The sequence below is a fragment of the Nestor notabilis genome, unplaced genomic scaffold (genome assembly GCF_000696875.1).
Source record: "Nestor notabilis isolate BGI_N333 unplaced genomic scaffold, ASM69687v1 scaffold14286, whole genome shotgun sequence".
NCBI lineage: Eukaryota > Metazoa > Chordata > Aves > Psittaciformes > Psittacidae > Nestor > Nestor notabilis.
Window position 1 is genome coordinate 25,809 of NW_009933406.1, and position 12,047 is coordinate 37,855.

Below are 12,047 nucleotides of genomic sequence, written 5' to 3' on the forward strand. Positions count from 1 at the left end.
TCCTCAGAGTGAAAGTAAAGGCAGCGCTGTGGCACCCACGCTGGGGTTAACCCGATGTGAGGCCGTTTGTGCTGGAGAATCCTGCAATAAAACAGCCAGGGGTGCAAGCTGCCAGAAAGCAGGACTGAGGGGCCTCGGTCCCAGCCATCGGCATGACACCAGTCCCAAAAGCCACAGCTCAAAGCTTGTGCACTAGATCTGCCCATCGAGCTGCGCTGGACACAGCACACAAAGCTCTCAGCTCTGCCTGGGGCTCTCCTTAAGCTCCCTCCACAATTCAATCCTCCTTCATCCTCCCGTTGCAAAACCAGCCCTATCCCACAACACTGCTGGAAAACACGGGATCAGACTGAGACCTGATGCAATCGGGGAACATCATTGTTCACTCAGCTCATTCCACCACGATGCTCAGCTCCAGAAAAGACATGTTTTAAACCCAGCTCCTGAGCAAGGACAGGACCACAGAAGATGCTCCTCACTTGCCAAGTGTCACAGGGAGCTGGACACTGCTCCCAGGGCTAGTGCTTATCTGCAGCCAGGGCAGCCCCTCCATGCCGGGGCAGATAAGGAGGTGTGGAGGCAGCTCTGCCAAAGGCGGGTGGTCCAGGACAAAGTGTGTTCCCAGCACGGGAGGATCTCCTGTGATAACCCCGGAGGCAGCGCCAGGCTCCGGCTGCTCCTGCTGATAAACCCGGGTGAAGGCGGGTGCGCAGTGCCCGGCACACACCGGTGCTGCCCGTGGGGCTCTGAGCAGCCTCTGAGCCCATGGATAGGGCTGAGGAGGACCAGGAAGCCACAGGGAAAGCAGGAAGAGCCCCAGAACGGTGCTTGCAGAACCAAAAGAGAGATGCAGGTACCCAGCAGAACCCAGCACCCGCCTCAAGAAGCGGCACGAGGCGATTTTGACCCCCATGTTCAGGCTGTCCCAAGCACCTCTCCAGGACAATGTGGGGTTCCATGTATCCCATCCCAGGTACCTGGGACTCAGACTCAGTCAATGGGAGCCCTGCGCTCATTAGCAGCTGCCAGACAAGAGCAGGGAACCCTTCCAGGCAAAGCAGACTATTCACCCCGCTTAGAACTAATTAGGGCTTGCCTTAATTAAATCCTGCTAAGCATGAACAACCCCAGGGCCGGAATTAACTGATTTACCTGGGATGGCCTTTGGCTGCTCAGGAGGGACTGCTAACCCAGCATGAGTGAGCCAGCCCGGCACCGGCTGTGGACACAGCAAGGCTGGAGCTGTTGGGGCTTGGGAAGAGGCACTGGAGACAAGCCCCATGGCACAGCATCCCACGCCAGGGGATGTTGGTCCAGGTACAGCCCCATCCCTGGGGTGGAAGCCCAGCCCACCAAGGCAGGAATGGAGGGATTAGCTCTCCCACCACCCTTTGTGCCGCTCTTCTTTAATAGGATTAGTCCCTGTGAGTCCCTAAAAGGTTTTAATCCCATACCACCACTGGGAGTCCTGCTGCATCCATGCACTGAACAGAGTTTACAGACAGTGATGGAGGGACCCAGGATCACATCCAGACACCAACACGCTGCTGCTCCCAGCCCCAATCCCTTCTCCACCACACGGGATGGATCAGTGCTGGGGCTGGAGACCCCACCAAGGGAAAGGCAGAGCCCAAGATGCCTGCAAAGCAGCCCCAGTACCCACTGGGAATGGTCCTTCTTACCTTCTCCTTGCTCATAAAGCTACTTTCAATTTGGCTTTCCCAGACTCATCCCTAACAGACATCTGCCACCAGCTTATTTTACCCAGTAACAAACTCTTGCAACACTTTAGTGGGAAAAGAGACACATTCAGCCAACAAAACGCAGCTCCAAGCCTGGTTATGGTTTAGACACACGCAGCAGCAGGACCAAAACACTCGGGAGTCCAAGCAAAAGCTGTAATGAAATTAAACCACGATACGCATCTTGCCAGGAGTAATTATGTCAACAACTTGGGGTTTAATTCCTTCTTTATAGAGAGCCGTGGATCTGGAGAAACCCTTGGCTGATTAGGAGTTTAATTTTCTCTCTCTCATACCCCAATCTGGAGTCTCCCAAGAACACCACCTGTAAAATCTCAGTAACTAGAGATAGACCAAGGACACAGAGCCAAAACCAGCTCGATTTAGACCTCAATTTATACACCGAGTTCTCTTATAGTGCTGTGTAAATCACTCCACGTCACAGCCTGTCTCCCAGCCCAAAGGGCAGGAATGAAGCGCAGAGAGGCAATGCACAGCCATCACATTGCACTCACACGCTGCTGGGGCTGCAAGCAGTAAAGGGATGTTGCCTTATGGATTGAAAGGAGCACTTTAAAACTTCATTAGGGAGTTGGGTGTATCTGGCCAGCAGCTGGTCCCCCTCGGCACAGGAATGCTGCAAGTCAGCATTCACATGGCACCTTTGCTCCATGTGTTTCCATTCCCCACAAGCAATGTCTTAACACCAGCACCTTCTCCCTTGGGTGCGAGCAGTCCCAAGGCAGGAGGAGCTGGGATTCACCCACACCTGCAGCATCACCACCAGGACCAGGGTCAAGCTCCTGGAGATGCTTTATCCAGCCACGCTCCACAGCGGCACCAGGGACAGGCCTGGATAGGCAGCTGGAAGCGTGCGGTGCGTCCCCTCCTCCACAACTCATCTGGGCCTTGGGAATAAACAGAGAATCCAAAAGAAATAAGCAAACCCAATATTGTTTTAGGGTTCCCTCCACTATGAGAGGACCGCAAGGCCCATCAGCACTGAGGGGCTCCAAGGGACGGAGCAGAGCCCCAGCAGAGGCTCTGTGCTGGTGCCAGGGCACACGCAGAAAGCCCTGGTGCTGCCAGATGAGTTTTAATTTGTTTGAAACCATTTAATACTTTTCCTATTGAACGGAGCCATTAAAGAGCTGGCGAGGAGCCACTTGCAATGGGGCTGTTATTAAAGCAAGCTGCCCGAGCGCATCCCCGCGAGCAGAGGAGAGGGCCGGGGCTGGCTGTGCCGGAGCAAGCTGCATTCCCAATGCCTCCCATTTAATACCAGTTTTCCAATCATTTTGAGGGAAAGTTTTGGATTACTCAAGGATGCAGAAGGAAGCATCAATGGCTGGACCACAAGCAGCATCTCCTGGTGTCAGCACCACGACCACTCCGCATCCAGGCAACAGGCTGGGATGCAAACACCCCACACACTCTTTACCCCCTCGCAGGGAGGTGCAGGGTACCAGGGGTGACCCCAATGTCCCCCCACAGGACCATGTGTCCCTTGAGAGCGTGTGGCCCCAGGAACAAAGGCCCTTGGCAGGGCACCGCTCCTGCTGATGCTAATCTGCCTCCTGCCTCCCGCTCCCTTCCACTCGCTTTGTGTTTCACTAAAAATATCACAGCAGAGGAAGTCTCTGCACGGGGTGGATGCTCCCCTCCCCGGGAGGGGCTTCCTGCACTGCCCCGGCACTGAAATAACCCCCAGTGAGCTCCTCCATGGACCCGCTGCCCACACTGAGCCCGGGCAGGAGAGCTGCTGCCCTCCCTTCATCCCATAGCTCTGGGGTGCTTTGGGTGACAGGACAAAGTCACACAACCCCAGACTGGTTTGTGTTGGAAGGGACCTTAAAGCTCCTCCAGCTCCAACCCCTGCCCCGGGCAGGGACACCTTCCACTAGAGCAGGTTGCTCCAAGCCCCTGTGTCCAACCTGCCCTTGAACACTGCCAGGGATGGGGCAGCCACAGCTTCTCTGGGCACCCTGTGCCAGCACCTCAGCACCCTCACAGGGAAGAGCTTCTGCCCAAGAGCTCATCTCAGTCTCCCCTCTGGCAGGTTAAAGCCATTCCCCTTGTCCTGTCCCTCCATCCCTTGTCCAAAGCCCCTCTCCAGGCTTCTTATAGCCCCTCTAGGCCCCGCGAGCTGCTCTGAGGTCTCCCTGGAGCCTTCTCCTCTCCATGCCCCAACCTCCATCCCCACACTGCTGGAGCTGGAGCTGCTCCTGAGCCCACCCGCAGCACCAGCACTGACTCTGCCCCGTGACACACGATGCCGGGAGCCCAGCACCATCAATAATGCAGCAGGGTCAGTGCCCACATGGGGCCGAGGCTTCCCCACAGCTCCACCGCTGCCGTTGGGACCAAATCAAGGCACTGATCCCAAAGGCAAGGCTGGCAGCACCCACCTAACGAGCTGCAGTGGGAAGGGCAGGGAATGCTGCAGGGACACGGGCACAGCTCCATGGGTTTCCCCAAGCTCTGCCTGCACAGAGGTCCAGGTTGGAGCCAGGGCTGGGGAGTGCAGGATGCTGCAGGGAAGTGCTTTAATTGAAGCCATGCCCTTTAGTTTTTGGTATTTTTCTTTTAATCACATAATTACTGCAGACATTTCTGCTCATGGCGGGTTTATTACATCTTTGTGGTTATTCTACAAGCCCTAAATTTTGGGCCTCAACTGAGTTGGCAAAGTTCTCCCAAAACATCTGTCCCGAGTTATTCCCCTTCCAGCGCTATGGCAGAAAGCTGCCGCCTCAGGATGTTGCAAATCAGCACAAAAAGCTCTTATTCCTGACCCAAACACGAGTGTAAATATTTACTGCCTCGATGTCAGTGCTGCCACACACCTACAGGTCCCAACAGGCACCCAGGCACCCATCCATCCTCCTCCGGAGCCCGACGCCTCTGTCCCAAGGCACACCAGCTCCTGCCACGCAGCTTTTGCCAGCAGCAGTGCTCAGGTGACACTGTCCCTCCCCAGGCAGAGACCAATTAACAACCGGCTCCTAATTCCCCTCCATTAAAATTCCCAGGTCCAACACGCTGCTTGAATCTGGCAGCTACAAGATGTGGGTTTGTTTTCCAATGCAAAGGTCCCTTTGCACACCCACCCCCTACAGCCCTGCTGGGACCAGAGCAGTGATGGGGGGGAACTGCATCACTGCGAACGTGTCTCAGTGGCTTTATGGTTGTTGTTTCTCCTACAAACACACCTGGAGGAGGCTGTGAGGCAGCAAGTCCCAAGGACATAGACTGGTTTGGGTTGGAAGGGACCTTAAAGCTCCTCCAGCTCCAACCCCTGCCACGGGCAGGGACACCTTCCACTAGAGCAGGTTGCTCCAAGCCCCTGTGTCCAGCCTGGCCTTGAACACTGCCAGGGATGGGGCAGACACAGCTCCTCTGGGCACCCTGTGCCAGTGTCTCACTCCCAGGCAGCACAGCTCAGCACCAGCCCTGCAGCACGCTGCCTTTTCCATGCAGTTAGCCCAGGCATTCCATAACAGCCACCACCAGCTCCCCCTGCAAAGGCACCTTTGCAATAAAAGCAGCTCACAACCAGGCACCCAGCACTCAACACAACCCAGAGCAGCTCCTAACACCTCCAAAGCATCCAGCCAGGATAGAGCCAGAGCCCTGGGGAAAGCAGAAAGCAGCCTGGTGGGACAGGGAACATGTGCCCTGTGGCTTCCACTCCCATGAGATGCAGCATGTCAAACCCCTCCACATGCAGCAATGTGGGATGGGGCAAAGCAGACCCTGCTCCCAGTGCCACCATGGTCACAAGTCCCCAGGGTGCTGGGGATGGCAGCACTGCTGTGGGTGCAGCCCTGCTGCCAGCAGCAGGATTTAAATACATCCCAAATCATTCGTGGCATTACCCTGGCTCCTGGATCCCAGGTCTCAGCCAGGGGCGCACATTGACCTCCCCATGCGGAACAACGCTGGGGGCCATGCTGGCCATCCCCACCCTGCACCACCTCCCACCCCGGGTGCCAATTTCCCTCCCCTTTGTCTCAGTCACTCCTTGCTTCGGGCTGCACTGAACAACCCGGCCTCAAATCAAGGAAAACTGCAGCTTTACATAAACAAATGCTGCTCCCTCGGAGCAGCCCCGAGCATCAGCACCGGCTCCCACGGGCCTGCAGGGGGAAGGGAGCTGCTCTTCTCCTTCACTAAACAGCCTCAAAAGCCCCAAATGTGGCTGGGGGCAAATCTCAGAGTGGATTCCAGCTGACACAGCCCCAGAGCAGGGACAGAAACCCCCCAAACAGCCCCCCAGGCTTGGAACTGCTCGTCCCAGTGCCTGTGACCTGCAGGATAAGGGTCAGGTTAGAGCTATCCCAGGGGAGGACACGGTGCTGGAGCGCTGAGCACTGCAGGAACTGGGCCCACCATCACTCCCCTGGCCTCCAGCTGTATGGGGTATAGCTGGAGCACCGCATCACCCAGACTGAGAGCCTGGGGCAGGTCTTACCCCCTTGAAACCCTCATACCAGGGTCACTCACAGCCCTAGAATGGAGAAGTGACCTTGGCCAGGAAAGCCTGCAGCACCCTGCTCTACAGAGAGCTATGACCTGTGAAGTCAGGAGCAAACCAGCCATTGACCTGAGCCTCTGCACTGCCCTGTCCCCAGCCCCACACTGGGGGCATCACCCCAGAGTCCATCCCCCTTTGTCAGGCTCAGGCTCCACCAAAGACCAGCTCCAGCACAATGAGCATCAAGTGCCCCAGCCCCTCTGAAGCTCAGGCACGTCTCCCTCCTTTCCCTGTCCCACCCTCTCCTTGGAGGAGCCGAGACCCAAAGGCCGGAAAGGACTGTCCTGTTCCCCTTGCCTGACTTCCCGTCAGCACTCGCTGTTGGATTGGAACCAGCAAATGAAACAGAGACAGGATAGGAAATCCCCAGCTTGGAATGCCATCCCCAGCCCTGCCCAGAACAGCTCCTCTCCCACTGACCATCCTGGGGGCAACCAGAACCCTACTGCACTGACCCCCATCACCATCATATGGACCTTTAAATCATGCAGTAGGTAAACAAACAGTGCCTCCAACCCTGCCCCAGCCAGCCCAGGGAAGGGGGATCCTCCTCTGCAAGATGCCAAACAGCTCCAGAGGGAAGGACCAGGGGTGAAACCTCCTCATCACCGGCGACGCATGTGCCTCATGCCAGCATCGCCTCTTATCCGCACAGGGAATGTCTTCAGCTGCTTCTCCATTGGGAGCTCCTGAGGACATGAAGCTTTCCCAACTTTCCCACCTCCCACCAGCAAGTTCTGGGCCAGCATCCAGCCACCACCCGCTTCTGAGGTGGGGGAACAGAGGCCAACCAGGCACTGCAGCTCCACAGGGAGGAGGAGGAAGAGGAGGAGGAGTGCGCTTATGGCAGCTCCGTGATGGAGGCGGCTGTCAAGCATCTTTGCTCCCTGCCCAGCAGGGCAGGATGGCTGCAGAGCAGGGACATAGAAGGGGATAGTGCTGCAGAGGTGCTGGAGTCACTGTCAGCCTCACAACAGCTTGTGGCACGTCCTCCCCAAGGAGTGCAGTGCTCCAATGTTATCTGCTGAGTGCGAGGCTGCGCTGTCTCCAGCACAGCCCCAACGGCGAGGCAGCCATGGAAACTGGACCTTTTCCACCCCAAATTCTTTCCTTTTTGGAAAGGAGTTTACCAATAAAAGGCACTTCACTGCAGAATCGCAGTCCAGGCCCTGGCCACTTGAAAAAGAGCTAATTTCCTCCCTATTTAAGCAAAAAAGCTGAGAATACATTCGTCCCAGATGTTCCCTCCCTCCTGCATGTAACAGGGGAGAGAAGCTCATTCAGGAGGTTCAGCTTCATCTCACCCCCGGTCCATGCAGCCTGTCCCCACGGTGGACAAGACCCAGGCTAGGACACAACCTTAGCTGAGGCACCATGGGGTCACTCACCCCAGGGCTGATGACACCCCAGCAGCTCCTGGAGACCCTTGAGAGACACAGGGACAAAAGACCAGCACAGCTCCAGCAGCCAACACTGAGCAAGAACAAATGAGCCCAAGGGGGTGCTGCTCACCCGCTGCTCCAGGACACAGCGGGATCCCCATAGCCAACAGCCACCTCCAGAAGGTATTTCCCAATGGGAAGCAGAGGGATGTGCCCCCAGGGTGTCTGCACCCATTCCCCACCTCACCCTCACCTTCCTGCTGCCGTGCGAGGAGAAGCTGTGCGAGTGGCGCTGGAGGCTGTCCCCGTTGAGTGTGCCCCCGCTCGGCCCCCGCTGCGGCTTCCACACCTCCCCGTTGTCGCTGCCCACTGACTTGGAGGGAGATACGCTGGAGTTGAGCAGGATCCCGCTGTGCACCATGTCCTCCGTGCACGTCAGGCGCAGGCTGCACAGGTACTCGTCCGTCTCCTTGTCCACCACGAGCAAGCGGGTCTCTGTCTCCACGGCTTTGATGCGCTGCACAACCTGGAGAGGAGGGGAACAACTGAGCTGAAAGCCAGGGACCTGTTGGGGCAGCAGGAGCTGGACCCAAGGACCACCAACTGCCCCACACTCTCCTGCAGCTTTAGTCCTGCTGCAGGGTACAAGTTCACTGTCACTCCCAGCCATTGGTGATGGGGGAGAAGGGGGACCGCAGCTTTAGGGGAAGCCCAAGAGGGAGGTCTGCAGTCCTGGGTGATGGAGATGGCTCTTTCCACCCCATGCCCTGCAACCCACAGGGCAGCTATGCCTAGGGCAGCTGATCTCACCACCCAAGATCAGGGGCTTCCACAGAGGCTGCTTCACTGCCTTTGGAGCACCAGAAACCCTGCTGCCTGCTTTTGTCCCTTAGAGGGAAAACACAACCTGTCCCACCAAGCAAGCCACCTTGCACACCCTCATTGCCTTCATCTGGGGTGTCTTTCTTGCCCTATACCCAGGGCAGGGCAGAGAGGTGGGGTGCACAGGGAGGCACCAAGCACCCGTGTGTGCGTTTGGTGGCTGGGTGCTCCCCACCACGCTGGTGTATTGGCCAAAATCCACCCAGGGTGGATTTATGAAAGAAAGAACCTGATCTCCCCATTCATCCCCGCTCTGTGCTGGGGGCCAGCAGAGATAAGAGAAGCTGGTGCAGGGAGCAGGAGATGGGCCCATCCCTGCTGAGATCCAGCTCCACACAGAGCTGAATGGGGACCATTGTCCTGCCGCTGCCTGGCTCCAGGAGGGATCAGTGACTGGCAGAGGCTCTGAAAGGAGCTCACGGTGTCAGCACGGTGGGAAGAGCCGGGAGGAGGCTATCCCAGCCGGACAAGGGGGGAAATCACAGCAGGGCGGGCTGTGATGGAAGCAGGGCACATCCAGGGCACAAACAGGAGCAGGGTAAAGGGAAACCAGCTCCAGCTCCCTGCACAGGCCTTCACCTGGAGGAGGAGGAGAGGTATCACTGGCAATGCTGTTCCACAGCCATGGGGTGACCCTGAAGACCACAGAGCCATGACACCCCCACCCCCCGCCCCAGGAGTGCTGGGAACCCCCCAGAGCAGCACTGGGCTTCCTCACAGGGCTCCTGCTCTGATCTAGGTCACACTGGCCAGACAACTGCCAAGGTTAGAAGCAACAAAGGAGCCTAATGTGCAATTAGCCAGCATTTATTTACTCCCTGCAAGCTCCATTCAAGGTCAACAGAGCCGGTACCCGCGAGTGAGACAAAAACACACACAACCAACAAGAAATTTATGGACTGCAGACAAGGCTGCTTGTCCCAGACCAAGCAATCTGCTGCAGGCTGCAGCCTGTCTCCATGCGCCGCGGCAGCGTGCCCAGGGCTCCCATCCGTAACCAGCCTGAAGGGTGCTATTCCAGCAAGCCCCAGAAAATCCATCTGCTCCCTTTCAGATCTATTTACATGAGATATCAAACGGTGCTGCTGATACCAGCAAAGCAGCACCTGGGCAAGGCCACGTCTCCCAAAGGGGACCCAGGAGCAGGCAGCCAGAGTGCAGCGGTGGCAGGAGATGCAGATGGGCAATGCCAACGGGGAAGGTATAGGAGAAAGATGCCAAGTCCCACACCCAGACCCTGCAGTTTGGGTGCTACAGGCATTAAGACAGCACAATTAATCACTGGCAAGGAGCAGGGTCCTGCAGAGCACAGGGAAACACAGAGGGACCACAGAAGGACCCAACCTGCTGGGGTGCAGCACGGTGCCAAGGTCCCCAACAGCAAGTGCAGTAATGGAGCAAGCATCCCCCAGCCCTGAGAGCGGATGAGCAGAAGGGGCTCCTGGTGACAAGCTCCCCAAGCAAGCTGCTGTGGGGACAGAGCAGCGAGGTGGCAGGCAAAGCAGCAGCAGGGCGCCCTACCCGCTTCCGAGCCATGGTCACAGCCTTGAGTCCGCAGCTCCTCTGAGGACAGCGCAGCCTCCCCTGCGCATCCGGCGCCTCGGGACCTTCTCAGCCCCGGTCCGGCCGCATGATTTCCGCAGCTCCACCCAGGCTTTCACCCCTGGAGACACCAGCACCAGCCCGGCCGAGCCGTCCTGGGTCCTTCCACCCCCATCGGGCAACATCTGCCCAGGAAGGAGGCTCATGGTGCCATCGGGAGCAGCTCCGTTCATCCCTCCTGCTCTGAAGGAGATGCCTGGGCTCATGCACCACAGTGGGGATCCGGAGGTGATCCCCACTCTGGGCACGGCAGGGGACCACTGGCATGCCCACACTGCTCTGCCCGCCTGGACAAGGAACCAAGGAGCCAGGATGCAGTTTTGCATCCAAGACGTGAAACACCCTGAGAACACGTTCTGCCTTCGCTCTTTGGGTAAGGCCAGGAAAACACAGAGAACAAAGACACAAATGCTGCCAGCTTCAGCTCGAAACACAGTTACACCCAAACAGCAAGGCCTTGTTTGCTGCAGGCTCTGTCCCACCACAGCTCCAGAGGCACATGGAGAGGCTTAGTTACTTAGTCAAGGCTGGGGACCTCAGGAGAGGCCACAACAAACTGGCTGCTCTATCCCATCAGCAGGAGCCAATGTCTGACCTCCCACGGCATCGCCCTTCCCACAGTCCATCAGTGCTGGGTATCTATCTTTGTGGGGAAGAGGTTCTTGCCGTATTGATGCAGGAGGAAGGATGATCCCAAAGCATCCCAGAGTGGGCTGCTCCCCACTTGTACACTCACTGGTGCCATCACAGCAGGAACACAGCCGCAAGATCCACAACACCCTGGATGGAGTGGACACACTCCATCTCATTCACTGCTCTGGATTGCCAGGGCTCCATCCTGCCTCCACCAGCAGAAATGGAAGGCAGGAGAATTTCTCCCATTTCTCCGGCCTGTGGAAGAGCCCTGCACGTTTCAAAGGCTCAGCTGGCTGCCTCCGCTCCGCTATCGCCCATCCCAGCATCTCAACTTCAGCAGGGAGTCCTGATGGCTTCCAGTACGACGCAGCTCCTCGCAGGAACACAGCCCTTTCTGCCCAGATGGATCAAAGACAGGAATCCTCCTTCAAGGGTTTTGAAATCACATTCAAGACAAACATTAACTAATCCACAGCTGGCTCAGATCATCCAAACAGGCTCAATCAGCCACAGAACCCACCAAGCCTGTGGAGAGGAGGCCATGAGGCTTTACTGCAGCCACCTGGAAGGCTTTGCCTCACCTTCTGCACAGCAACACCCATGGCTGGGAAGCTACAACCCCCAAAACGCTGCCAGGTCCACAAGCTACACAAGGCCCACCCCTGCTGTGCCCTGATAAAGCACTGTCAGCAGGGGCTGGACATATGTTTTAGGTTACTAAAGCACCAAAGCCCACGGAACCCCACAAACCACCAAGCACTTTGGGTGCTGTGGCCCAGAGCAGCCCGAGTCTCATTGCTTGTTTTTTTGGCCTAAACTGCTTAATAAATACAAGTTTCAGTTTATAAGCAGAAAATGACAGAATCTGAAGTGTGCAGCTTCTGTTACAGAGCTGAGAAATGGCTCACTCAGTTCCCCCAGTCACGGCCATGGTCTAACACCAACCATTCTTCCCCTGCAAGCTCCATCTCACCAAAGCCAAACTGCTGAACATCTGCAGAGCTTGGTCAGTAGATTTTTAAGGCATCTTTATACACTCGGGGCTGTATCGGTAGGAGCAGCACACCCGGAGTGGCCAAGAGCTGGAAATAAAGCCTGAGTCTCCCCATTCCTTTCCACCAGAGATTGCATAACACAGGAGTGCCCTGCCCATACTGAAACACCTTCAGCTTTCCCACCTCTACACAACAGCAGCAAGACAGACCACACCACGCAGCCATTCTCAGGGGAACCCGGTGTCCCAGGCACATAATGCCCATCTGTAGC

General features: G+C 57.0%; 1 protein-coding gene across 1 annotated transcript in view; it reads right to left on the minus strand.

The window, feature by feature from the left end:
• The window catches only part of SLC9A3R2 (solute carrier family 9, subfamily A (NHE3, cation proton antiporter 3), member 3 regulator 2), a 27,457-nt gene extending 17,166 nt beyond the window's left edge, over positions 1 to 10,291 (minus strand). The window contains exons 1-2 of the mRNA XM_010016874.1: positions 10,151 to 10,291; positions 7,915 to 8,187 (exon numbers count right to left, since the gene is read on the minus strand). Of these exons, the coding sequence (XP_010015176.1) occupies positions 7,915 to 8,187; positions 10,151 to 10,291 (414 nt within the window). The remainder of the gene's footprint in view (positions 1 to 7,914; positions 8,188 to 10,150) is intronic.
• Between the last annotated feature and the right edge of the window lie 1,756 nt (positions 10,292 to 12,047).